The sequence below is a fragment of the Lathamus discolor genome, chromosome 21, assembly GCF_037157495.1.
Source record: "Lathamus discolor isolate bLatDis1 chromosome 21, bLatDis1.hap1, whole genome shotgun sequence".
NCBI classification, from domain to species: domain Eukaryota; kingdom Metazoa; phylum Chordata; class Aves; order Psittaciformes; family Psittacidae; genus Lathamus; species Lathamus discolor.
In genome coordinates this window covers 2,568,344-2,594,999 of record NC_088904.1, presented here as the reverse complement: position 1 = coordinate 2,594,999, position 26,656 = coordinate 2,568,344, and the positions used below count along the sequence as shown (strand labels likewise).

Here is a 26,656-nt window from a genome sequence, read left to right as displayed (position 1 = left end):
TGAAGTACAGCAGGATTTCATAAGATTATGGGATGAATAAAATACTCTGCATTATTCTGGTTATAGGCACTGTCCTGTCAGATTTACCAATGACACAGCTGCTGCAGTGTCAGAACGCGTGAAGCTGCCTGTATTCAGCTCCTCTGCCTTGTGCTGTGTGTCACGCACCAGTTTTCCTCCCCACCTCTCACAACCGTTTGTGGAGGGGATTGGATTAAGTTTCTAGTTAAGATTGCCTGTGGCTGCACATCTCTGGTTACGATGCTAATGAATGCAGATGACTTTGAAAAGCTTCAGCTACAGAGAAAGTGTGATGGATTTGTTTTAGTGAAGTTGTCTTAAATAACCCAGTAAAATGTAAGCTCATAGGAAATATGAGAAAATATGGAAGATTTCTCTGATTTATCCTGCTAAGCTTTGGAGTGCTTTTGAAACATAAAGAATCCTAAAACATAGCTGTCAGCACTGGTTTACTTGACCTGCTGATGGAGGTCTCCACCATCTCCAAGATGTAAAGGCAGAATTCCTGCTGTGCTTCTCTCCCTTATCTCCTTTCCCTGCTACCTCCACATCTGGGCTCTCCCATATGTGGAGTCAAATCCTGAAGATCCAGAGGTTTTTCAGTCTTCCAAGACACTTGAGTTTCATTTTCAAATGTGTTGTATAGGTGTAGCTGGACCTTCACTGCCCCTTTAAAGCAAAGACTGCATATTATCACCGTGTAGAGAATGGGACAAGATTTTGTAAAGGTCAAGATGCACAGTTGTAAGGCATCAAGCTGTCTTGATGTCTGGGGTTTTAGGTTCCTTTCTCCTGTATTTGGGCGATGGAAGACTGGTGCCAGCTACCTGGCTGGGTAGTAGCAGCCTTCCATCCTCTGCAGCCCTACTCTGTTTAGATGTAGTTTCATAGAAAATCCCAGCCTGGTTCGGGTTGGAAGGGCCTTAAAGCTTCTCCAGCTCCAACCCCTGCCACGGGCAGGGACCCCTTCCACTGGAGCAGCTTGCTCCAAGCCCCTGTGTCCAACCTGGCCTTGAGCACTGCCAGGGATGGGGCAGCCACAGCTTCTCTGGGCACCCTGTGCCAGCGCCTCAGCACCCTCACAAGGAAGAGCTTCTGCCTAAGAGCTCAGCTCAGTCTCCTCTCGGGCAGGTTCAAGCCATTCCCCTTGGCCTGTCCCTACAGGCCCTTGTCCAAAGCCCCTCTCCAGGTTTCCTGTAGCCCCTTTAAGTACTGGAAGCTGCTTGGAGTTTGAAACATTCTTCCTGGTTGCTCCAGCAAGGGTGATGCTGCTTCTGTTTGCTGTTGCAATGCTTTGCATGCCTCTTGCTGCTTTCTCATTCACCCCAGCAGACCTGTCTTTACCCTGTTTGTTCCTTTGCTGTCTGGGCTTAGGCTGGGCTGCATTCAGTGCCTCCTACTCGCTATGGATTATGTACCACAACATGGGAGCTACTTAAGGTTGTGCCACTTTTAGTGCTGAGCAGTGTCAGCTCAGTTTGCCTTGTTTTTAACATGTAACTTTGATGAAAAGAGGGGAGAGAAGATGCCAGCTTTGTCTTGGCCCTGATGAAGCAAAGGTTTTAAGGAAAATAAGCTACAGTAGTTGTCTGTCTGCCTATCTTTTGAGTGTTAATGGTAAAAAAAAAACCCCGCACCAATGAAAGTAAAAGTCTTGGGGGTTTATGAACACTGTCAGTCAGAGTTGCATCTCCTTTGACCTGTGATGTGAATGAACACAAGATGTCCTAATAGGTGGTTTTGTTTTTCCTTCCTCTTCTAGACGATGGACAGAGAGTTCAGAAAGTGGATGAAATGGTATGGGAAGAAACATGCAGAATACACAGTGAGTGAAATTCAGCTGGAAAACCTTGTGATCCATGCTGATGTACAGAATTTGCAATGTCCTCACCAGCCAGTATGAGTCAGATCTGCTTCCTGGCTTTTATCTTGACCCCCAGGCTGGTGTTCTGCAAGACACCCTCCCAGGCCCCTCTCTTTGTCTCGCCTGACATGTGGTATGGTGTTATTGGGAACACATTCAGGTCTTTTCAGTAGCTCTTGGAAGATTTATTCTTCTAAAACGTTATCGTTTTAACTGGGGCTGCCATGTGTCTTTGGTTTGTATTAAATATCCTTTCGCTTCCCCTCCCTGCTCTCCCCATGGTGTGGGGGTGCTGCTGGGCAGACTGTTGAAAGTGGCAGCTCCTCCTTGGGTTTCTGAAGTCTCCTGCTAGAAACAAAAGGGGAAGATGTGGTCACCTGGTGTTGGAGGGGATGGGAGGGTGTCATGGTTTAAACCCAACCACAAAAGCTTGTTCGCTCACTCCCCCCCTTCTTGCCCTCCCCCTGCTCCTGAAGGGACGGAGAGGAGAATGAAAAGAATGCAACTCCCACGGGTTGAGATAAGAACAGCCCAGTAACTAAGGTATAACACAAATCACCACTGCTACCACCAATGATAATAACGATAAAGGCAGTAACAAGAGGAAAGAATACAACACCTCAACACCAACCGACCACTAACTCGCCCCACTCCCCCCAGCCGAGCACCGACCCATACCTCGTCCAACCCTGCCATGAGCTAGCCCTTCTGGGTAACTCCCCGTTACATCCTGGCCATGCCGTGCTGTGCTATGGATACCTCTTTGGTCAGTTTGGGTCAGGTGTCCTGTCTCTGCTTCCTCCCGGCCTCCCCTCCTCCCTAGCAGAGCGTGAGGCTCAGAAAGTCCTTGGCCAGACCAAACATTTGAGCAGCAACTGAAAACATCGGCGTTATCAGCTCTCTTCCCAGGCCAAAAAATGAAAACATAGCACTGCACTAGCTGCTAAGAAGGAGAAAAATGACTGCTGCTGCTAAACCCAGGACAGAGGGCGGTGGTTTCAGCCTTGGGGAGCGCGGGGTTGAGTTCTGGATGAATCCCAGCATGCTAAGATTAAAGCAGAGAGAGCTCCTGGACCAATTCAGGATAGATGGTTTGCACTGGGGGGTAGGGGGTGGGTTGTGGGCTCAGGAAGGATGGTGGGTGGTTGGTTCTGACCTGGAAAGGATTGCAATTGGGTGCTCTGAAGGTGGAGTTAGAGCAGGCAGGAGTAAATGGGTCATCACAGGGCATCTCTCTGCTTGGGGCTAGGGACACATGCTGAAATGGCTTTCCCCTTCTTACGAATGTTACTTGACCATTGTGGATGTGTTTTCTACGCTGTAATGATAGTGTGAAGCATGTGCAGAGCTTTGTGTCATTCCTTCCCCTTTTCGTTTTCTCCCCCTTAAATGTCATTCAGAAAACCTGCTCCCTAGTTAATCACTTCCCAGTGAGGAAATGTACATAGGCATAGTACAATAGGAACCCACTTCCTGGTGGTCAAGAACAGGCTGGATGGGTCAGAGTTGTTCCCTAATTGCCCGGAGAAGTTGGGTCACTTTCCTGCTCAGTTGCAGCTAGCAATGAGTATTGCAGTTCAAGTGCAAGCAAGTGCTTGGGGAACTGCTGCTTCATTTTCCTCTTGTACAGAGCCATTACTGCTCTGTTAGTGGGATGGTTTGAACCACATGGCATTCCAGCAATGTGGGATCAAATGGCCAGCCTTTATTTCCCAGTTTTCTGTGTCTTCTGGGATCCCTGGTGCTCTTTACAGGGCTTACCTTGTGAGGAAGGTTGTTACGACTCTCCCTTCGGGAAGCAGGTTGGAGAAGGTGATGGTGCCACCTGCCTCTTTGCACTTTCTTCCTGGAATGCCTTTATTGGAGAGCGTGATCCTCTTCAGAGGGATGCTGGGCCTGCAGTGGGACTAGTTTGTAGGAGGATTGATATTGGGCTGCTAACTCTTTCCTGCTGTGGAAACACTGTGAACGCTTTACTTTTCATGAAGTGGCCATATGGCATTTTTCCATTGTGTCACCCAGCTGGCATTACATGAAAGGAATTATTCCTGAAGATACTCAGCTTATGAGCTGTGTAATTTAAAGAGTAGGATAGGAACTTGGACTAAAATATTGAAAGCATATTGATTGCCGTAGGCAGCGAGCATTTCCATATTGCGCATTCCAAGTGACAGAGTCTGGTAGTATAGTGAAACAAAGCTATTTATTTTTTTGCTAGGTTCTTTGGCTTTTATAATTCTGTTTTCTGAAAAGGGTTTAGAGTAAAATCTCCCTTTTCTGCTTTTCTGGGAAGAGTTGAACCCTTGGAGCACTTCATGTTGTAAGGAAACTCATTTCCAGCACCATGTTGTAGTGATGCTTGAAATAGGTTTTGGTTTCTTACATGTAGACGCACAGGGCAGATTTTACTTGGTTCTTATTCCTTCATCAAACACCCAAGGCTTTTGCCAAGCAGTTTATTTTCTTCAGTAACTCTTTAGACAACATTTTCTATATGTGACTCTGGTTAAACAGAGAGCAAACATAATGCAGCTAGGAGACACTGGAAGGCATGAAACTGAAAACTTGGTGTCTTTATCTTTCTGGAAAACAACTTTATTCCTTCATTATGCTTAGTGGAGTCCCAAAATTCCCAATGTTGTAGACCAAATAAGCACAAATTGGAATAGTCTGTCACCTGAAGAGCTGAACTTGTGAATTCCACTCTAATGTTTTAGGCAGCCATAGAATCATAGCATGGTTTGGGTTGGAAAGGACCTTAAGATCATCCGGTTCCAACCCGCTGCCATGGGCAGGGGCACCTTCCACTAGAGCAGATTGCTCCAAGCCCCTGTGTCCAACCTGGCTTTGAACACTGCCAGGGATGGGGCATTTATCACTTCTTTGGGCAACCTGAATGAAGTGTTGGAGGAGGGAAGCTTGGCCTAAGTCCTGAGGCAAGAAGTCTTAGAACCCACCTGCAGCTTGGACTGAATAACGTGGATGATGGTTTTGACTTCGGCATGTAACAGCTGCCTTGCTGGAAAGGTTGTGGTACGTAAGCCAGCAATAAAGCCTGCTTTGGGCTGTTGTTTCTTCTAACAGCCAAGAGCCTTCTACAGGTTTCCAATACAAATGGATTTTTGACTTCTCACAGAGCTGCTTGTCCAAAGTCTTGTCTTTCTGGTGAGGCAGCAGTTGATTGCTCTTACCAGCTCTGCAACCATCAGAATCACTTCCTTGCCTTCCCCACCAGCATGTGCTGGAAGTTCTGAGCTTGGACATGTGAATTCTGATGAGCAAGGCTCAGCGACGGCATTTAAAATAAACCCTCCAGGTGTATTTCCACTCTACTTTGTCCACAGTCATAGAAAAGAAGTCTCTTTTGGGATGTGGTTCCATACGAGATATGCACTGTCACGTACATGCAGATGTCTTCAGTAAAACAGATCATCATTGAGAGTCACTTTCAGATGATAACTGTCTGTAAAACTTCTCCAGTAGCTTCTAGCAGTGTCCTAAGGCAGGTTGGATACCTGAGGCTTCTGCAGAGCCCCAGCTGCTGGTAATGGGTTGTCATGGCAGCTTTGGAGTGAGAAGATCCATTTGGGGCATGACAGGAGTGGGAGGCAGGTTGCTCATCATACGTTGGCCTGTAAGTCTCCTGACCTCCAGCTACTGGAGATAACTGTATCTCATAATCCTGTTAAATGAACTGGGTTTCATTTTAAATGATGAGCTGTTGAGTCTCATGATTCTAATTGGAAAAAACCCCAAACTAAACCAAGAGAGTAATGCTCTCTGAGAAGAATCTTTCTCAGGTTTTACATTCAGTGCTAATGTTTCGACTTGCAAATATTTACATCCCTGTGCTATGGTCGTGTGGTTGTTGATGTCTAATTCCTGATGGGTTAGGGATAATCACATTCTTTGCTAGTCTTCTGCATTCAGATGGAATGAAGTATTTCAGGGCTTTTTCCATCATCATCAACTGCTTCGGCCTTTTGGACTGGAATGTCCCACTTCCAGCACACATCGCTTTATTTCAGCTCCTTTGACCATCTTGTTTCTTTTCCCATGGAACTGAGAAGTTTCCAAGATTAGCTTTACCCTGTTCTTTTCAAGAAAACTGTTGTCTGAAGGAAACAGGAGACTTCTCAGAGGTTATTAGGCCTAGATAATTAGAGAGGCTTTCTTGGGGAATTTCTGCACATGTGTAGTCATCCAATTATAAAGTGGTATCACAAGAGGCAGATGGGTTTTCATGCTTTCTAACTGTACATATCCTCATGTGGCCTCGAAATCAGAGCCATCTCCAGGTATCTAGGGCACAGTGCTGATTGCCATGGAGCAGAAAGTGCTTAAGTGTTCTTTCAGGGGTACCCTTGGTGCAAGTTGTCTGTGTGTCCTCAGTGCCTGTGGCCTGTTATGGGATTCTTCCAGTTGTAGGTTACAGTAGGTCTCTGCAAGGGAAGTTGGTGGTAGCTGCAGTCACACGTTGGGCTGCTGTTGACAAGGGTTTGCTTTGGTGTTGCTTACTCAGGTTATAACAGAAAGACCTTCCCCTGTTCCACAAAAGCTTGTTTGAGCAGTAGGTGGAGATCATCTGCACAAGTCTTCAAAAGAAGTGCAGGAAACCCCAGGTCAGCATTGCTAAAGGCTGGGATTCCTGCTGGCTGGACACCTCTGACACATGTGCTGCCTGCTCAGAGGAAACCCCAGTAGCTCCTAATAGCTGCAGATATTCCATGGGTCAGCCCATGCATTAGAGGTGGGTTTTGTTGTGCATCAGTCAACAGAAGCCTGGCATCTGTAAGCTTGCAGCCTTGCCTCTGACTGAGTTTGGGGTGCTCAGTCTGGCTTGTTGTCCTGGAAACCTCCATTCTGAGCAGAAGCAGTGATTTGGGTACAAGTTGTCTCTTGTTGCCTGATGCCAGCTGCTGCTTCGTAGGGATTACTGGCATTACCTGTACTTAGAAACTGCCACTGCTCAGCAGTGCACTGCAGCTAAGGAAAGGGCAGGAGAGCTGTTTGTCCCAGATAGTTTTGAATGCCCTATTTCAGCGGGAAAGTCCATGTTTTGGTATTTGAAAAGCCCTCCAAATGTCCCCTGTGGCTTTGAAATGATGCCACATTTGGGAGGTTTGGATTCATGCCTCCAGTTATTTTTGAAAAGAACAGGAACCTAAAAATAACCCTGTGTACTTTTCCAGGCAGAAATGAGTGGGTTTTGTGAGCCAAGTGTTTGCATGGAGGCTGCTGGAATGAGACATTCTGCGTGTGAATTTATGGCTTTGTGTAGCTGGTCAAACAGAGCCGTTACCAGAGAGATCCCAGGGCAGTGCTGGGCTGGGAGCGGAGCTCTCCTCCATGCCACCGAGGCTTGACCTTCAGGAACTGTCGCTCTGGTACGTGCTGAATGCACACGCGCTGGAGTGTACCTCTTGTTGCTTCCCCCAGGCTCTGGCCTGCCAGTTTTCTTCGAGTTACAGGAAGAGCCACAGATGCTGCTGAGCCTATTTCTGCAGTCTCTGTAGAGCACATTTATCTGGTAGAAAAACCTGAAGAGAAACCTGTTTTGGTTTCTAACTTTAGAACTAATGCAGGCTGGCAGCTCTGTGAAGCGGATTGCACTGAGCTAATTATCCTTTTAGATAAAGCACGACTCCTGCATTGTCTAATCAGATGAAAATATCTGCATTACAGATGGTCCCTTCCATTCATTATTCACTAAGGAGATTAAGTTTCGCAGCAAGAGGAGCAACAGGATGGGGGTTGGGACACTGGTGGGAAGAGATTGAGTGTGTCCCTGTGGCTGTCACCTCTGCTTTGCACTGGCATGCCACCTTCTCCATCCATGACCATAAGGGACCATGTTCTTCTGGTTTAGCTGTTGCAGCCTTTGGCCTTGGAGGTTCCTTATCAGTTTTTGTTTTGCTCTCATAATCACTGTAAAGCACAGAGTTGGCTGGGATGTGGGGGGAATTTTGTTGGATTCCCATTGTCAGTTGATGGGGAAGGTCCTATTTTCCTCCTTTTACTCCATCATTTATTAATCGCTGCTTCCCAAGTACAGTAAGTGAAGAAACTGGTCATCAGGAGTAGTCAATCAGGTAGCTCTTGTGCTGTGGTTTGATTGTAGCAGAGCACTGATCCAGGAATTGCTGTCTTCCTTCCAGAGGGGAGAAAATAACCAATTTTCTCCCAACCATAGTTGACCATCTGGTTATTTCTGTACGCCAGTATTTTTCCTGGTGAGATTTTCCCCTCAACTATTGGCTAAGTATGAGCTAGGGTAGTGTTCCAATACAAAAATAGATGGGTTGAAACAGGGCTGTGGTTCATTTAAATTGTAAAATGCTCTATCTTGCAAAAGGAGGCAGAGGAAAAAGTGTTCCGTTTCCATGTGTTATATTGGGTTAAAACACAGAGATTTGGGTTATACCTGTGCTCTTAACCACATTGGCACGACAAACATATAGCGTGACTGGATCCAAATAAAGCATAACAGCCATTTAGGTTAGATTTCAAGACCTTTCTATGAAGTTGTTATTTCCAAACAGTTTCAGGTTCCACTGGTTCTTTGTTCTCTTGCTGAACTATGGCTTTATAATCACACTTCCCTATTATTGTTCCATTTCTTTCTCCTGTTGGTGTTTGAAAACCTTGTGTAGACGTTAGAGACCAGTGGTGGGGAGGACTGCAACAGAGCAGCTGACTTGGCAAAAATGGTTGTAAAATAAATATAGTTGCCTTACATGTGGGTTTTCTTCTACTGTCTCTTAGTTGCTCAACCATGAAACTATTTACTACAAGAGAGATAAGAGTTTGAGACAAAGGTATCTCGTAAGTAATCTAGAGATGGTCTCCATTCACAAATAGGGCATCTAGAGCTCCAGAAAAAGTGTTTCTATATATAAGGTGAGAAGAACTCAGTGTTCCTTAGAACTGTTCCGATGTTGCATTGAGTTTCCCCTTTAGAGTTTGGAAATATCTAGCAGGACATTGTTAGGTTGGATCTCTGTGAGTTCAGTCTCCAACGTATGCTTTGGTTTTACTATAGCAGGGATATCAAAGCAGGCATCCCCTACCAGCAGGTGGGAGAGCACAGGTAGTAATTCTGGTTTAAAATCTTACTTCAGCCTACCTGCTTGGCAGAACAGTTAACTCTGAGTAACTTTAGTTGTTCTGACCTGCTGTTTTCAGTGTTTGGTTTCTAACCCTTAAGGCTCTTTGCAAAGTTCTTGATCTCTTGCCTGAGAACCCTCGATACTTTCCTTAATCGTAAAATCATGGAATGGTTTGGGCTGGAAGAGACCTTGAAACTCATCCAGCTCCAACCCCTTGCTACAGGCAGGGACACCTTCTGCTAGAGCATCAGACTGCTCTGCTGGGAAGAAGAGGCTACAATGGAAGAAAGCAGGCTCTAGTGCTTCTCTGGGACAGGTATCCTAGCTCAGCCAGCAGGGTTTAGAAGCTACTGGAGCATGTCCGCATTGCGGTTCTGTTTGAGTTGTCACTAAACAAGACTAAGTGCTGGCATGTGAAATGCTCCCTTCTTTCCATACTAAAGAATATATGTAGAAAAGGGATTCCAGAGCAGTCACTTTGTGGTGTTGTTTTGATGCTCCTGAGGTTCTGATATAAGCCATCATCTTACCTGCGCCTTCAAAGTGTGTCATCATCATTAATTATACAGTTGCATATTGTTTTTTCTCTCCTCCTCTTATCTTCCTCCCCCAACATTTCTCCTGCCTTACTTGTGGCACAGCAAAACAGCTCGTAGATTCCTCTGGCACTTCAAAAGCATGACTTAATGGTGAAAAGGCTGTGGAGTTGCAGGTATTAACCTTGCACTTGATGGGGTTTCATCAGAAAGGTACTGAAGTCATAACTAGAATTACTTTCAAATAAGGCCTTTATGTCACTTGATTTCCAGCCTCAAAGTGTTAGAAGCATGTGAGATTTAGATTTAGTACCCCAGGAAAATCAGAGGTTGTCTGTCTGTTGCAACAAGAGCCTGAATGACGAGGCAGGGTTTGCGGCAGGCACCATGGCTCTGTGCTCTGGTTCCCACTCTGAGGGGTCTGACCGAACCACAGGGCTCAGCAGGGACTTGAGGGGGTTCTGGTTTCTGCTGCGGATGCTGCATGGTGCTGGCTTCTCCATGGAGCACAGTCCTTGCAGGGCATTGGTGGTACCTGGAAACCCTTCCCTATTCATCCCATGGCAGGAGAGCAGATGAGGGTGGGAGCAGAAGGGGAGACCACCTCCAGGACCTGAGGAGCTCTGGGTGCTTCATTTCCTTGGTATCTCCTAAAGCCTTCATTTGGCCTTACTTCCCTGAGTTAGTACAACATGTTTGCTCCGGAGCAGAACGGAACGATGTGAACTCATGTTGGATGTGTGTTTTTGTGTTGTCTTTCTTTCAGCTGGAAAGAGGTGACTTCCTCTCAGAAGAATGGAGAGAGAGAATTGCAAACACAAGGTACAGTGCAGCAGTTGAATGCTGCTTTATGAACTGAATATCTGGGAGTTTGTATAATGGAAATTGGGAGGCTGGCCAGCTTTTTATATAGAATTTCCATAGCAAATATCTGCCAAGTTTTATACTGGCCTCTTTAGATCCTGTTTTCTGACTAGAAGAATGGGTTTAAATGTCTGTCCCATGGTATTACATACAAGGGTGTATCCAAGATAAATTCTGGTTCTACAGAGAAGTATCAGCCTCTTGTTTGTTTTGCATATCCTTGTCGTTCAAGTCAGTGATTCTGGCAAAACACTGGTTTTTTTGGCTATTGGTGCGTACAGTGAGGCTCACTTTCCATTAAAAAAAAGGCAAAAGACCCAAGTGAGCGTGTTCTGACTTAAATTGGGAATTCATTTGAGCTGATTGTATTGAGGATTTGTTTCTGTGAAGATCTGTCCAGAGGATTTGACTCCTTTTTGATGGCAGCAAAAAGGGAGTAAATTGGCTAAAGCAATAACATACTCTGCCTTTTTAAAGGCTTTGCATTTCCAGCCTTATGGACAGAACAAAAAAGGTCTTTGTATGACCTTCTGGGCCACCCTGTTGTGTGGGGGGAGTGAAGACTTGTCCAAGAGGGCTCTCTGAAAGTCCTTAGCATTGTGGCAATCTCTGGATTGCTTCCAACACCCTGTTTTAAGAGTACCCCATCACACAGGCGTCTGCCTGGCTGATGCCTTCTGCACTGCTCTCTACCTCAGTTAAACTTCTAGAGGTGCCTTTTAATTTGTGGACAGGCTTGGCCCAGCTTTGCATAGCGGGGTTTTGCTTTGTTGCTTGTGATTCCAAATCCACACTCCTCTGCTGTCTGCGCAGCTTTCCCTGGAACAAATGGAATTTGGTTTATTTATTTTTAGCTGAAGTACATCTAACTGCATGCAGAAATGCTGGTAGATGTTTATTTTGTATGGTGTGCAGCTAATGGTGTGCCTGCTGATCCACATTCCTTTTGCTCTGTGATGTAGAAGTTCAAAAAGGAGTAGATTATTGCTCACAACTGGTAGGTGTTGGTGTTTGTTCCGAGTGTGCCAACTGCTCAGCATCTGCTCCATCTAGAGAGATGTAGATTGTTTGATGAGTTCACATTGGAGCCACCCAATCATAGAGCCACAGACTGGTTTGGGCTGGAAGGGACTGATCCAGTCCCAGTCCCTGCCATGGGCAGGGACCCCTTCCACTGGAGCAGCTTGCTCCAAGCCCCTGTGTCCAACCTGGCCTTGAGCACTGCCAGGGATGGGGCAGCCACAGCTTCTCTGGGCACCCTGTGCCAGCGCCTCAGCACCCTCCCAGGGAAAAGCTTCTGCCTCAGAGCTCAGCTCAGTCTCAGTAAGCCGAGAGCCACCCTTCCCGTGAGCATGCACCAGTGGCCAGGCTCGAAGGACAGGCTGGGATTGTACCAGGACAGGGCTGGACGTGCTTGAGCACTGCCATGGAAGCTGTGCAACATGCAGGATTCCTGCAGGAACTGTCCCTGTGGCTTAGCAATACGTGCAGAAACGAGGGCTGAAGGCGAGGTGGACGGGGGTCCCCTGTACTTCTGCCCTGTGTATACAAGTGTTGTGCCAAAATTAACACTAAAAAATGGATCTGGCAAGCTTTGTCTTTTTCCCTTCCTTCCCTGGATGTTTTCTAGTCCCATTAATATGCTTGGCTCTTTAGCAAGGCCTCATTTTTTGGCACAGGGTGGGAAGGAGGAGGAAGAAACCCCTGCTAGCCTTACTTGCCAGGCAGGGTTTCCCAAATTTCCAAGAGCAAGGCAGAGCAAGAATAACATTTTCTTTTTTTCCCTTAGTGTAGAGACATTTTTTCATCCATGGTTTTTAATAGCTTTGGCTGCCACTCTTAAACTCACTGTCCTTGTTGAACACGTTTCGTGTGTAGAGGCGCTAGGAGGGGAGTTTTCAGACAGACCTCTTGCAAAGAAGTTAGTTCTTCCTGTTGGAACAATATGCCAAAATGGCTTTGGAACTTCGTGTGTGCAGGATGCTCCACAGCTTCCAAGAGAGGTTGAGGGCTCTTGTTGCAAGCTGGGAGCGATAGGACAAGGGGCGATGGGTTCAAACTTAAACCGGGGGAAGTTCATTTTAGATCTAAGGAAGAAACTCTTCCCTATGAGGGTGCTGAGGTGCTGGCCCTGGGTGCCCAGAGAAGTGGTGAATGCTCTGTCCCTGGCAGTGTTCAAGGCCAGGTTGGACAGAGCCTTGGGTGACATGGTCTAGGGGGAGGCATCCTTGCCCATGGCAGGGGGTTGGAACTAGGTGATCCTAAGGTCCTTTCCAACCCAAGCCATTCTATGAGTCTATGGTAGGAAATGGGCACCAAGGACAATTGGACTAGGCCCAGGCTCTTAGAAAAGGATATTTCTTTTTTAATCTGTAGTGTGCTATGTTTCTTCACCAACCATTTTATCGTTTGTGTGATTCTGCCTATGGGCACGTTTCTTTGTTGCCATATGACTGGGGGTTTTTTTTAGGAACAAATCCCCTTCCCTCAATTTCCTAACCCAGAAAGATGCAACCCCTCCATTGTGGGTGAGGGTGAAGTGCTGGGTTTAGGATAGGGAGATGTGCTGAGAGGCGTCTTTTTGCATTGAGGGGTGAATTTATAGCTAGAAGAGAAAATACATTTTGATATTGTGCTCTAACAGTTTAAATGCACGTGAGGAGGCACTGGGATGAAACGTGTCTGTTGTGTTGGAGCACTGCTTTTCATGTGTGAATTAACTACCGTAAGAGTGTGGTGTTTGATCTCATCATGACAGAGGGGTGAAAACATTTTGCACATTGGTTTTATGCTGAAACTTCTGGTGCAAAACTCAGCTGTGCGCTGGGAGGAACACAGAGCAGGATACCTTTAACATCTTTTCCAAGTGAATGCTAAAGGTAAGGTACTATATGCAAGAAGAAAGCATTTCATTAGCTGGAAGTGGCTGTATACAGGGACAAGCAGCACTTTTCAGTTCCAGAAGAGGCTGTAAAGGCTGTAAGTGACTGTGACCTGTGGCTGTGGGGGCAGCTAAGGGGTATAGTTGTGCCATTTGCCTGTCCCTCTTCATTAACTGTGCCATTATCTTGCAGTGTTATTTTTGTGAATAATTTTGCCTTTGGTCCTGAGGTGGATCACCAACTGAAGGAGCGATTTGCAAACATGAAGGAAGGTAACAAAGAACTTCAAACCTTTTCCCATTGCTTTCCTGCTTGCTATAGCAGCTGGTGGTGGCGAGGCCTTAGTTAAAGAAGCCAGGTTGGTGGGTATTGTTCTGTGCCTTGCAGCAAGCATCTGCACCCCATGGGTATTTCTTGGGCTGTTTACTTCCCATTTTAATGTTCTGACCTCTCTGATTGCTTGGAGGTAGCTCTGTGTGTGAAGGCTCTGCAGAGCTCTGTGGGGTGGGAGGAGCTGCTGGTCCTCTCTTACCTGTTACAGGAGCTGACAAAACATGCAGTGGCCAAGACTGCAAAGCCCTTGTCCTATCACCACAGTCCCTAATGAAGAGCCCCTCTCCAGCATCCTTGTAGCCCCCTTCAGACACTGGAAGCTGCTCTGAGGTCTCCACACAGCTTCTCCAGGCTGAACAGCCCCAATGTTCTCAGCCTGGCTCCACAGGGGAGGTGCTCCAGCCTCTGAGCATCCTCATGGCCTTCTCTGCACTTGCTCCAACAGCTCCAAGTCCTTATGTTTGAGGACACCAGCACCACACACAGTGCTGCAAGTGGGGTCTCAAGAGAGCAGAGTAGAGGGGCAGGATCCCCTCCTTTGACCTGCTGCTCACACTCCTTTTGATGCAGCCCAGGATACGGGTGGCTTTCTGTATCTAATACAATATAATATTTCTGTAGCTGCATACTGAATGCAGTTCTTGGGTTATCCTATTTAAAGTTGTCACACTGAGTACTGGGTATTCACTAATCACTATCAAAATGAGAGCACCATCACTGGACATCTTGTGTGTCTTTTGAGTCGCCTCATTGCAGACACTAGTGACCCTGGATGCCCAGTAACCCCACTGTGACCCTTAGACTGCCTGAGGTGTCTTTTTTTCCTTCCTCTTAACCACTTGGATAAGTAACAATTTTATTTGGTTATGGCAGAAATAACAAAAATTACTGTTTCTGAGAAGAAAACTGTGTGGCATGAACAAAGAAGCTGTGGCTTCCCCTGGTAGTGAAGAATGTGACTTGTGGGCTCTGTTGCAAACTGTAAAACCCCCTAACTTAAGCTGTCTTCTTTAGTTTTAGTGGGTGATCCTTGTTTTGTTTTAGCTGTTCTTTAGTGGTGGCTGGAGAGAAGTGGCAAGGTGGGGCAGGCTTTTTACCCAGTGAAGAAACCTCCGTTCTCTTTCCAGAAGGTGCTGGGGCTCTGTGCTCTGTGCTGGATGACCCCAGATAGCTGTGAGATGAGCAGCCTTTTAAATAAGAGGACTTTGGGGACTTGTGTAGAAAAGACACCAAATAGGAATGAGATCATGGTGTTCCTGATTGAAATTTCCATCGATTGCCACTGAGAATTAATGTGCTCTTTTTTTGGAGGTGTTTTAAGATGTGTCATTTTGTAGTGATCCTTGAGGATCCCCTCCCAGCTACCCAGCAGGACGAAGAGATTGACTTTCTTGCGTGCTATCAGAATGAGCATTAAGTAGTTTTCTTTTGGTGATGATATACAAGCGGTAGTTTGATTAGAGCTGCTCTTTAGGGCTCTGTGCTGGGCTAGATTTAGTAGTTATTTCTAGAAGAAACAGTAGCTGACTTTGCTCTCTTTTTGGTTTTCCTCCTCTTTTCCAGGTGGAAGAATTGTGTCCTCAAAACCTTTTGCACCTCTGAATTTTAGAATTAACAGTCGAAACTTGAGTGGTATGATTGCCCCTTTTGTTGTTACATCGCAGTTATGGTGTATTCGTTATCTGAACGTGTCTATAGTGGGGTTGGGTTGTGTTTTAAGGAGTTGTGTAAATAGAAAAATGCTGTTGTATTATGATAGCACACAAGCGAAAGTGACATGTATTTAAAATCAGACCCCCCACCCAACATTGGAACCAACCGCCACTCTTCTGTGGAGTTCCTCCTTTAGATGTAATGACAGTGTTTCCCTGGCTGGGCATCTTTTACAGTGGAAGAGGTTGAAATTAAGTGTTGAAATCAGGATTTTCAGGAGCGTGATTAATGTCTTTAACTACAAAGAGCTGCAGTGACGAACTTGCATGTGAGTTCCTTATACAGTAGCTGTCTGAATTTGGACAGGTAAATCCCACCAGTCATGATTTGTGAGGCTTAGAAGCTGAAATGTTCAACGTTGAATGCGTTGTCTTCTGTGCTGTAAATCCATCAGACCTAGCCCATAAACGCCCAGTTGCTGTGTCTGGTTTGTTGCCAACAGGAGTTTTCCTTCCCTTCTGAATCTAGTAGACTTGATACGTGCCAACGTTGTCCTTTGCAAGCATGGGAGCTGCAGTTCAATGAGGTTTGGGGATTACCAACACCTTGTGATGGTGGCTTTTTCTTGTGACCTTTTTTCAGCTTTTATTGTTGAATTTTGTCAAGGAAAAGAAGGATCCAAGCTGGGGTTTACACATTTACTGTGTCCAGTGCAAAACATTGCCTAAATTCAAAACCAGCCTTACTCCCCTCCTTATGCAAACATGGCAGGTAACACACTGAGTTACAAATCTCAAGCTGTGTTTTCTGCACTTGGCCTGACACTCATGGCAAACTGCTTTTCAAGAACAGTAATTTGAAGACTGTCATTAAGGCATTTCACTGAAGCAGCCCCATTGTGAGTTATTTTTATGAAGCTTGAGTAACTGTGAATGTCCTGTGCAGCAGACATGCAAACCTGCCCATTTCCTTCCTGTTTGATACTCTTCTCTGTGGCATTTGATTGTTTGGGACCTCATTAACCCTTGGGTCCTGGCTTGGCAATCCTTTGTAGACATGGGCATGAAAATAAAATGAGTTTAAAAGGTGGAATGGTAATCCTGGAAACCCTCAAACCTCCAGGGAGCTCAGATCAGCCTGTCAGTTTGCTAACAAGACAAAGAGCGCTTAAGTAAAGCTTCCTACCTCTTGTACAGCACACTAGAACTAGATGAAATACAAGAAGGCACTTCTGAGGTTTCATTTAGGAGACCTGCCTATGTAAATAAGGGGTTTTGGCCTCCCAAGTCCTTTGTTCCCTGGCTCATGACCATTTTGCTGTCTCTTTCTGCTAGGTGGGGAGGCAAAGGGGGCACTAAATAAAAGCCCTGATTATGCTGATCAGTTGAGCCAGTTCTTTATCCTGTTCGAGCTTTCACCCCCGTGTGGAATGTTTTCTAGAATGCTGAAGTTTCATGTATCAATGTATATTACATGTTATTTAACGCTGAATGGGAATGTTGATGTTAAAATTATATAGAGATAGCTAATGAAGATCTGAGTGAAAGAGGTTCCTTAGCATAAGAGTAGATAATAGCTTCCATTAACAGGAAACTTTTCCAGGGATTCAGATAAGAGGTCCTGAAAAGAAATTACCTTTGTATGCTACAAGTAATGAGAGGATATTATTGGTATAAATTTTAGGTCTTAATACCATTCTGTGACCATGCTGTATTTGGGATGTGCCAATATCAAATGAACATGCATGGGTTGTGCTAGGTCTGAGACTTGTTCTGGTCTTAGTGGCCTCTTCTAAGTGACATTTTCAGGGAACATCATCCCCTTAGAGCTGTGGATCCAGCACCTTCACATGCAGAGAGGTGATTTTAGTCTCCTGTGCCAGCTTTATGCTGCTGCCCTACAAGGGTTTTAAGAATACTTTTATTCAGTGGGGTTTTTCTTGTGCCCGGGTAAGATTTGAGTCTTGTGATTTTTCCTGTCTGTAGTTTATAAAATATAGTGGAAAAGAGAAAACTTTAAGGAGCGGGCAACCTTTTTTCTCAATGCCATTTTTGTCCTTAGTTAGTCTCATCTGGAAAAAGAAATAGAAATGTGGAAAGAGCCGGGACAAACCACAGCAAGTATTAAAATCTGGTTAAAATAGTGGCGGAAGTTGCTGAATCCTAAACCTTGTGTTTTGACTCTTCTGGGTAATTTCTATTTAATTAGAAGTGTGCCATAACTTCTACAGCCGTGCCACTCACTCCGTGTTCAGTGGTTCTGGAAATGCTTAGGCACATCCCATACCTATTAATTCTAGGGAACAAAACAAACATAGGCAAGAAAACAAATATAAACCATGTTTGTCCCCAGTCCCAATATAGTACAGTTGCAGTTTACATGGGTTGGGTCTAATGATGTTCTGTTGCCGGTTCTGTCTAATTAAATCCTGTCTGTTAGCACAGATGTCTGGTCGCTGGGGTCCTCGTAAAAGTTGTCTCTGAAACACAGGGAAGTTCTGTCTATTAAAAGCTTGCACTAGAACAGAGTTTTACTCTAGAACGGCTGGTGGTCTCTGAAGAAACATGCCTTACTGGTGCATGGCTTAGCTTCAGCTGGGTACAGCTGTGTGGCAAACTGGGCGAGCTTTGCTTCCCTGACTTGATTTTCTTCCTGCAGATATTGGCACTATAATGAGAGTTGTGGAGCTATCACCACTGAAAGGGTCTGTGTCGTGGACCGGGAAACCAGTTTCTTACTACCTGCATACTATTGACCGAACCATAGTGAGTATAAATACAGGCTGGTGGCTCTCTGGCCGCTTTACTTGCTCTGGAGTCAACATGCCAACTTCAGTTCCTTGTTTCTTTGAATTGCATTCATATTTCCTTGTATATTTAGACCTGTAGCACACATCATTGGTAGCCTGTGGCTGCTTCAGTGCAGCATCTTGCGCAAACAGTATAACGATGGACAGTACTCTGTCAGTCTGTTAATTCATTGAAGGTCCATGGATTTACAGGTATAATTCCTTCTCGTGCTCCAGAATACACAGTAATGCAGAATCATGGTCTTGTGCTATAGCTTCCACCCTGAGTAAAGACTATCTGGGTCTTTAATTCCTCAGTTTGCTTTGTGATGTACAGAGCATTTCGTTTGATCATATTCAAGCAATAAATCTTCATTCTAGTTAAACTGCCAGTTGCTGTAGAACCAGCCAAAGCTCCATAACAATACTGATGCATTCACTGTGTTTTGGGGTTTTTTTTCAGTTAAAGAAAACAGGAACAACTCTATAGAAATGTCAGCTTTTGTGGGGAAATAGTTTAGTCCCACACTGTTTTGCAGTGTGATAGTAAGACTTTTTTTCTAAGTTTGCCATAGTCTAATAATGCTCTTGTTAAAAGAATAACCCAAAGTGCAGATGCATATTTTTAGTGGAGCATAAGAGCGAAGTAGCTCCATTGACAATAACTTTCTGCTGAGTGCAGATACATGACACAAAGCTTTAAAACAAGAACAGGCAGCGGTGAAGATGATAAAACCTTGTTGAGGCTTGGATTATGTCCTGCCACACAGCGTGTGTCTGTGTCACTTAAAAGAATGAATGTCAATGGCTTCTTGCTGTAGCTTATCTGGAGAAAACCAGTTAGAATTTCTGCAGTTCTGCATTTGTTTTATGCTGATATGTTGTGTTCATCTCTCGTGACTTTGAAAATGACTCTTATCTTTCTGTTTCCAGCTTGAAAACTATTTTTCTAGTCTCAAAAATCCAAAACTCAGGGTAAGTTTCGGTCATTTTATTTTGGTAGAAAACTCAAAATAAGCAGAGCGGCCACTACGGGGAATTTGGTCACTTGTTCAAGATGTACAGAATTGGTAGCAAATCAGATTTTCTTGATAAGCAAGGAACATGGGCATGGAGCTAATTGAAGTGGAGCATCATATGCCATCAAGCCCTAATAGAATCATGTTCAAGAGCTTTCTAATATAGAATTAATGAGGCAGCCACAGGTTTTCTTACCTTGCAGTGGACGTCTATAAGGAGCCATTTGTTCATTAAAGAACTGAAGTTAAAGAAAGAAATTATAGTTTCAATCTATCAGAGTTCTGCTGCATGAAAATGAAGCTGAAGAGTTCTCTGAGATGTTACTTTTGGGGCACACTGAGACATGGAATGTGTGGTCAGTCGCTACAGTCTCTGCTATAAAGTGTGCAGAGGATTGTTGAGGCTGCGCTGGGCTGTATTAATCTGAACTAAGCGATGGGGCTGGTATTCCCAGTTAAGAGAATTAAGTGAAGCCGCTTCATTTAAAATTTGAGGTGAACGTTTGTCTTCCAACTGACTGGCTCAGGAATTGTTGAAAACGGGTTAATGGGAGCTTTGGGATGGGGTTTGTTCAGGCTGCTGAATTCAAAGTTGGAGGGGAAAAAAGACTGCTCGGGTGGCATCCGTGTGCTTTGGAACTTCCCTGCTTTTAATGGTGAAGGAACGGTGCCATTTCTACCTCTTCAGCAGAAGAGGTGATGGAATTGCCAGAATTGTTACTCAAGTGAAACCTCCCCTGCAAGGTAGGAAAAGGCTTTAAATGAGCTCTTTGAAATGTCCTGCCCCTACTGATAACCGAAAATCAAGCTGAAAAGTTGCTGCTTTGGTTTTGTTAGTCTCCTCTACAGACGTGGCTAAAGTTGAATTAGATGATGTTTAATGGCTTTGCCATTTCAAGCCATGCGAGATTTTTAAAGTGATGTAGCAGCACATGGAATGTTGGGGATGTAGGGAAAGCTGTTGAAATATTTAATAAATTAAACCCCCAAACCAACAAAACACCACTCCCACCCCCTCCAAACCAAACCCAGATCCTGTAACACCAGTGTGTGATCTGGGGGATGGGATTGGAAATTGAAGAATAAAGGAGGTTTGGGCTTAATCTCTTCTGCCCTGTGGCTGCATGTTTGAAACCCATTAGGGAGGGTAATGCAGTACAAAGGTCTTATCTTCCCTTTCCCACTGAGTGTTGCCTGAGGCAGGGGAAGTTTTTTTCCTTGCTGGTAAGAAAAGTTTGGGGTGTTTTTAATCGGGCATCGGGTGCCAAGAGCACTTACACCTGGCTTTTGGGGGAGGCTAAGCTGGGGAACACAGTGGCGTGTGTTAAAAAGTGAGAAACACAGGAGCAAATGGTTATTCTTTTAATATTTTGTTTGAAAACATCTTTGCAGGAGGAACAAGAGGCAGCTAGACGTCGACAGCAAAGAGAAAACAAGAGCAACACAACTACTCCAACGAAGGTTCAAGAAAATAAGGTGGAAATCCTGCATTTTCATAGAGGAGAATGTGTTTTTTCTTTAGCTGTGCATGAATTCATAACCGGTGTCAGGAAGAACCTGATTCGGTGGGAAGCGTGTTATCTGAATGGGTAAACTGGTATAGCTGTTGCTGTGGACACAAATATGATGGAGTGACTTAATAAAAGCTGCACTTGGGTATTGTGCCACTAATTCTGGAGAATAGGTATTGCAAGATGAATAGAACAGTTGGTGTCCACCCGCTTACCATCAGCACCAGCTTGCAGAGCTCTCCCTGAGTCATACCCATTGAATGGAGTTCAAAGTGTGCTGAGTCTCTCCTGCAAAGACTCATTTCCTTTCTCATTCAGTTGCATGATACTGTTAGAAATGCAGTGACTGTTCATGCACAAAAATATATTGAGATTTTAATGAAATTCTCTTGAAGAAGATAATCGATAATCAGGTTTTCTTAGACAACAGTTACAGATTTCCTTTTCTGTTATGAGTAAGTCCAGAAGAGAATGAGTGCAACTCCTTGGGTGTTAGGGACAGCTCTTATCCCAACCAGGTCTACTTCATTGCCCAGTTATTTAATTACAGTGCATCAGTTTCCTTTCATAAAACTATTAAAGTTGTTAATGCTTGCTTAAAAGGAATGTTGCACATGTAGGTAGAAATGGCTGAAGAGCTTTTGGCTTCCAAATGTCTTCTAGGATTCTGGTGCTGAAGAAGAAAAGGCTGCAGCAAATTCTGTTAAAAAGCCATCTCCCTCTAAAGCCCGGAAGAAAAAGCTGAGTAAAAAAGGAAGGAAAATGGCAGGCAGGAAACGGGGACGTCCCAAGAAAATGAACACTGCAAACACAGAGCGCAAGACCAAGAAGAACCAAACTGCACTAGAACTTCTGCACGCTCAAACTGTTTCACAGACATCTTCATCCTCTCCTCAGGGTGAGTTCAAAGTTGGCAGTGGAAGAAGCCTCCCCCTGCCACATAAGGAGGATCTGAGGCTCTGAATGTATGCTTGTAGGTTATTCTTCCTTTATTGCTAGGTGTAGTTTGATTTTGTGTCATAACTTCTCTCTTCCCATCAAAGCAAAGCTCCCTGTGAGATGATGGTATGCTTCTGTGAGGAGATGGTGATTGAATCTGTCTGTAGGTACTTGGTCAGAAGCTGTTGCTGAGCTGTGGCCGATAGCTTGTTTCTGCTGCTAATGTTCTAAGGATAAATTGTAGATGTCCTTCTAAACAATCTGTTGCAGTGTGGCGATCTAGCTAAGTTACTGGATCTCCCGTTGTAAATGATGGGCTCTCCAGTGCTAAAGTGCCAGAAACACTTAACCTTTCAGATTATGAAAGCCATCCTTGTTTCTCTCTTCAGATGCATACAAGTCACCTCATAGTCCATATTACCAACTACCTCCTAAAGTGCAACGGCATTCATCTAACCAGCTACTGGTGACACCTACCCCACCTGCACTACAGAAGCTGCTAGGTAAGACTGCAGTGTTGTCACTTGTTTGGCATGGGAACCTCTACTGTGAGGTTTGTGAACGCGTGATGTCTAAACATGAACATCAAAGGGCTACTAATAGACAGCCACTGTGGAAAGCTGTATATTGAACAGGAGAGGGGGTTAGCTTCTTCCCCTTGTTGGCATCACCACAAGGCCTCTTCTCTTGCTTGCTGCTGAAGCTGATGTCTGGGTCTGTATTTGCTTTTTGGCATTGTTTCAGCTCATATTTGGCACAAAAGGAAATAAGCTTGGGTTTAGCAGGAATTAAAAATAACTTTAAATGGAAGTGTCTAGTCAGAAGTAACTATTTTAAATGAAACCATTCTCTTATTCTTAAATCTTGGGGAACATCATGCTATTTTCTCTGCATAACTTAGAGCGAAGTATATGAGATAGTGCCTGAGTCTGAGGTCACAAAGGTGGTGTGATTGGAAAATACATTCCATGTGCAAGAGCTGATTTAAGGAAAAACTTGGAGAGTGTTTTTTAAGAACTCCTGGTGGTGTATGTTCGCCCCCATTTCTGCCATTGAGCTTTAGCCAGTCTACGATCACTTGGGAATCTGATGTAATCTTCCTGTCTATGTAGAGACCGAGGACATCAGTGATGTCCTAAACTTCTCTCTTGCTGTGGTGTCTTACAGTTATGACTGAGTTCTTACTGAAGAGAAAAAAAAAGTGATTTAGGGGAACATTTTATGTTGGGGTGTGTGTGGAAGCAGGGAGATGGACATCTGTCTGGAGTAAACCTTGCTGTAAAGGTCTCTCTACTCGTTACCTGTTTTGGCTGCCTGTGATTGCAGCAGCTTGGACTTAATCATGTGGTTGGCTTTATGATGACAGGAGCCCTAGTGGTGAGGGCTGGGGAGAAGGGAGGTTCGTTGGGTAATAGGAGACTGGGGATAGGAGGACAGTGATGAGCAAATGCTCCTTGGAGAGTAGAGTGAATGTGGGTGTAGAGCTTGTCATCTGTGTGTATGGAAGTAGGAATACAGCAAGCCCTGTCCTTGTGAAGCTGGGAGAATGAGCCCTCTGAGCTGGGGGCTGGTTTTGGCTTTTACAGCTCATCTCTTTTAATGCACTGTAAGTAGAAATAATAAAGGATGTTCATCTTCTCTTTCATCATGCGAACACCATTAGCAACCATGGCCTTCCTCTGGTTTCTGAATGTATTGTCATGACTTCTGTTGGGATACTTATTAGAAGGACTTAATGGATCCCAGAGTTCAGCTGGCATCAGAGGATGGATTTTCAGCATGCTCTAAATTGATCTTTAATGGCTTGGTCTTATTTACAGTCCAGATAAAAAGCAAGAGAGGGCAAAGTGGGGAGAGGTGTCAAGGGAGCAAACGGGTAAATAGCAGCGTTGCATTTACTCTAGCTTATAACGTATAACCTCCTTATTTATTTTGCAGACTCTTTTAAGATCCAGTACATGCAGTTCATGGCATATATGAAAACTCCTCAGTATAAAGCAAGTCTGCAACAGTTACTGGAGCAGGAAAAGGTCAGTCTCATTTTTAACGTTTCTAAACAAAATTGCCAGACTACCAGATTCCTTGGATGGGTGTGGAAAATGCTGGGGATTGGAATTGTGTGCAAGTAACACCAGTTATAAAGACTCTGCCAGAGTAATGCTTAGGCTGAACCTGGGGAGTTTATTGCTAACTCAGTCTTTGTGTGCTTAAATTTCCCGTTTGCAAAGTAGGAGAGAAGCACCTCCCCTTTTCCCTCTGGTGCCCCTCCATTTAGTAAGACTTACTTCAGTATTTCTGGCTTTTCCTCTGATTTTGACATGAAGCATGTGTTCCTATGCAGGAAGCTGGTGTCTTGAACCCTGTCCTGTTCTCCCACTCGGGATTGGCAGCTGCTTTTCTCCTGTAAATGTCTCTGGGGAGCAAGAGGTTGTGGTCACCCCCCAGCAGTATGTGCTGCCTGAACTCATCCTTACCCTCCACGCTGGGGGGCTTCCCTGCATCCTGCACCCTGCTAGTCAAACTGCTCTTAGATAATTAAATTGGTCTTAATATAGCCAATGATTGCTGCAACTTTGAATGAGGACTGTCTTGAAAAACACAAGGATACCGGTTCCTTGGAGCTGAATTTTCTGCTTTTTGATGTCTATTGTTTTCCCACTGTAGGAAAGCCTGAACAAGTTGAGAACTGCAGCATCGGGATGGTTCATTAAACTTGTAATAAACTGAATTATGGGATTAAAAAAGCCCCAAACTGTCATCACTGACTTAAGAGATTTAGTGAAGCATCCTTAGTATTGAGAATCTTAATGTGTTAAGATTGCACTGGTGAGCAAGGTGTAAATTTACCAAGTCGTGGGCTGAAGTACATGGAAAGGCAAAGAAACTCCTGCAGCTGTGGTGTGTGTTTGGCTCTGCTATGGAGCCATCTCCCCAGCAGAGGGAGAAGATTTCCAGCTAAACCCCTTTGCTTCTTGCTTTGCTTTACCTCAGTTCTGACAAATTTAATCGCTTTATAAATTAGCCCTGATGAGAGGGGCTCTGCTGCTACTTCTGTGAAGGAACCTTCCCCCATAGAACTCAACAATAACCTTTCACTCTTGTCCAATTCCAGCTTCTGGTAGTCCCCATGGAAGCTTTCCTTTGCTCTATGACCTTTGTGAAGGTGTCAGGATAAAGCCATAGCCTTGTTTGATGGAGTTTTCCTTAAGGGGAACTCTTTTTTTTCCAAATGACAGAGGCTAATTTGTGCCACCCTCTTCGTTACTGACGGCTGATGCTGATGCAGACTTTTTCTATGGTGGTTTCCATTTGTTTTCGCTGTCTAACAGCACTTTGAATTTTCAACCTTTTCCTTAAGCAGTGTAGTTTTCTGGTTCTTTGTTACTGGTCGGGAAAGTCAGCATGAAGTTAACTGATCTCCTTGCCCAGAAACAGCATGAGAAATGATAGTGTGCAAGTACTGTGCCATGCACTGAAAGTGTAAATTGAGTGTGGAAAAGTAGTCATTTCACTTTGATGTCTGAGAGTTGTTGCATACTTGAAGACATTAAAATTGAGGAATTAAGCATGAGGATTATGGCAAGTTAAACTTCACAAAGGCAGGAGCAGAACTTTGCTGGATGAGATGCTCTTGTGTAGCCTGTTGAATGACTCTATTACATGAAGGTTTTTCAAGTACAAGAAAAATGTTTCTGTAATATGGTTTTAAACTACACAAGATGAATGCTTCGTTCCTGGCAGTGCTCAAGGCCAGGTTGGGTGGAGCTTGGAGCAAGCTGCTCTAGTGGAAGGTGTCCCTGCCTGTGGCAGCGTTGGAACTGGATGAGCTTTAAGGCCCCTTCCAACCCGAATCAGTCAGGGGGTTGAAGATGCTGTGAGATGCTAGTTCACCAGATTACCCTTAGGTGGAGCTGTCAGCTCCTGCTGCTTGTGAAGGCTGGATGAAATAACTGCTGTTGAAAGCCTAAAGGCTTTTTTCAGCATCACTTGTGGCAGGCTGTTTAGCATTGCAGTGATTTGGCTGTTTAGCATTGCAGTGATTCAGCTGCTTTCCCAAGTCCTTGGCATGAGAGGCAACACGAGCTGTATGCCAGGTCGTGTGTTTCCTCCCACAGGTGGAACTTGCCAGCACTGATGCTCCCCTTCTTGGAAGATCCAGGTGCTTTTTGCCCTGGTCCTCCACATTTTCTGGAGTGATGGCTCAGTTTCTGCACAATTCCCATTTGGGCTCAGCAGCAAAAGTTGGAGAAAAGTGTCAGTCTCCAAAGCTTGCTGCTTTTGCTGCACTGATCTTTCATCTGGGAATGGAATAAATGAGGCTCTTCAGCAAAGTCCTGTCTTTGCCCTTTGCTGCTCACACAGTGCATGACCATGAAATGAGTAAGGAAGTATCTAGTTAAGGAATGTTATAGGCAGGAAATGTTCTGTGAGTGGAAGGGTCATGTGGCCCACTGGAGTAATTCTGGCATTGGAGCTACAAGTGGTTTGGCTTATTGATGACTTTCTTCCTATCTTCCCCCACAGTGTTTTAATTTACTGTGTGTCTTCCATGAGCATTGTGTAGGATGGGCTCACAGATACCTGAGGGAGAGCTAGATTAGTTCATACAGTTCTCCTCTGAGCTGAGCTTCACTTCCAACTTGCTACAGAAACTGGATGTAATGGTTTTATTAAGAGGGGCCATGCTGCAGCTGGTGCTAAAAGTGTATTTTCTCACTCTTCTCCTTTGCAGGAAAAGAATGCTCAGTTGCTGGGGACAGCACAGCAGTTATTCACCCACTGCCAGGCACAGAAAGAGGAAATCAAACGTCTTTTTCAGCAGAAACTTGATGAGGTAGCCCTGATCTGGTGGGAGTGGATGCTTGTTACTTGCAAACGACTTTAGTAAAATAGGACCAGAGTAGTCCCAGGTCTTCAGCCCCTGTTTTGCAGCAGATCATGCTAAAGAATGTGGAATCTGTATCACTCTTTGGTTGTGTTTTGTCTTCATTGTTGAAATCCTTGTGTTCAGGGGCAGGGTGTGACAGACCATGAGCGCTGTGGTATTTTAGTGAAGGATGTAGTCCCTGCTGGTGGAAGGAACAAACTCTGTGTTGCCAATGCAAGCTCAGAAGAACAGAAGGAAATGTGGTGGCTC

General features: G+C 44.8%; 1 protein-coding gene across 8 annotated transcripts in view; it reads left to right on the top strand.

The window, feature by feature from the left end:
* DOT1L (DOT1 like histone lysine methyltransferase) overlaps positions 1 to 26,656 on the top strand; it is a 68,716-nt gene that overhangs the window by 27,335 nt on the left and 14,725 nt on the right. For all 8 annotated transcript variants that reach the window (XR_010616810.1, XM_065699623.1, XM_065699627.1 and 5 more), the window contains exons 7-17: positions 1,784 to 1,846; positions 10,297 to 10,352; positions 13,469 to 13,548; positions 15,173 to 15,241; positions 17,921 to 18,027; positions 18,984 to 19,025; positions 20,462 to 20,545; positions 21,244 to 21,478; positions 21,909 to 22,022; positions 23,458 to 23,549; positions 26,252 to 26,353. Coding sequence is in view for 7 of the 8 variants with exons in the window: in XM_065699623.1 (XP_065555695.1) it covers positions 1,784 to 1,846; positions 10,297 to 10,352; positions 13,469 to 13,548; positions 15,173 to 15,241; positions 17,921 to 18,027; positions 18,984 to 19,025; positions 20,462 to 20,545; positions 21,244 to 21,478; positions 21,909 to 22,022; positions 23,458 to 23,549; positions 26,252 to 26,353 (1,044 nt within the window). In the remaining variant the exon portion in view is untranslated. The remainder of the gene's footprint in view (positions 1 to 1,783; positions 1,847 to 10,296; positions 10,353 to 13,468; positions 13,549 to 15,172; positions 15,242 to 17,920; positions 18,028 to 18,983; positions 19,026 to 20,461; positions 20,546 to 21,243; positions 21,479 to 21,908; positions 22,023 to 23,457; positions 23,550 to 26,251; positions 26,354 to 26,656) is intronic.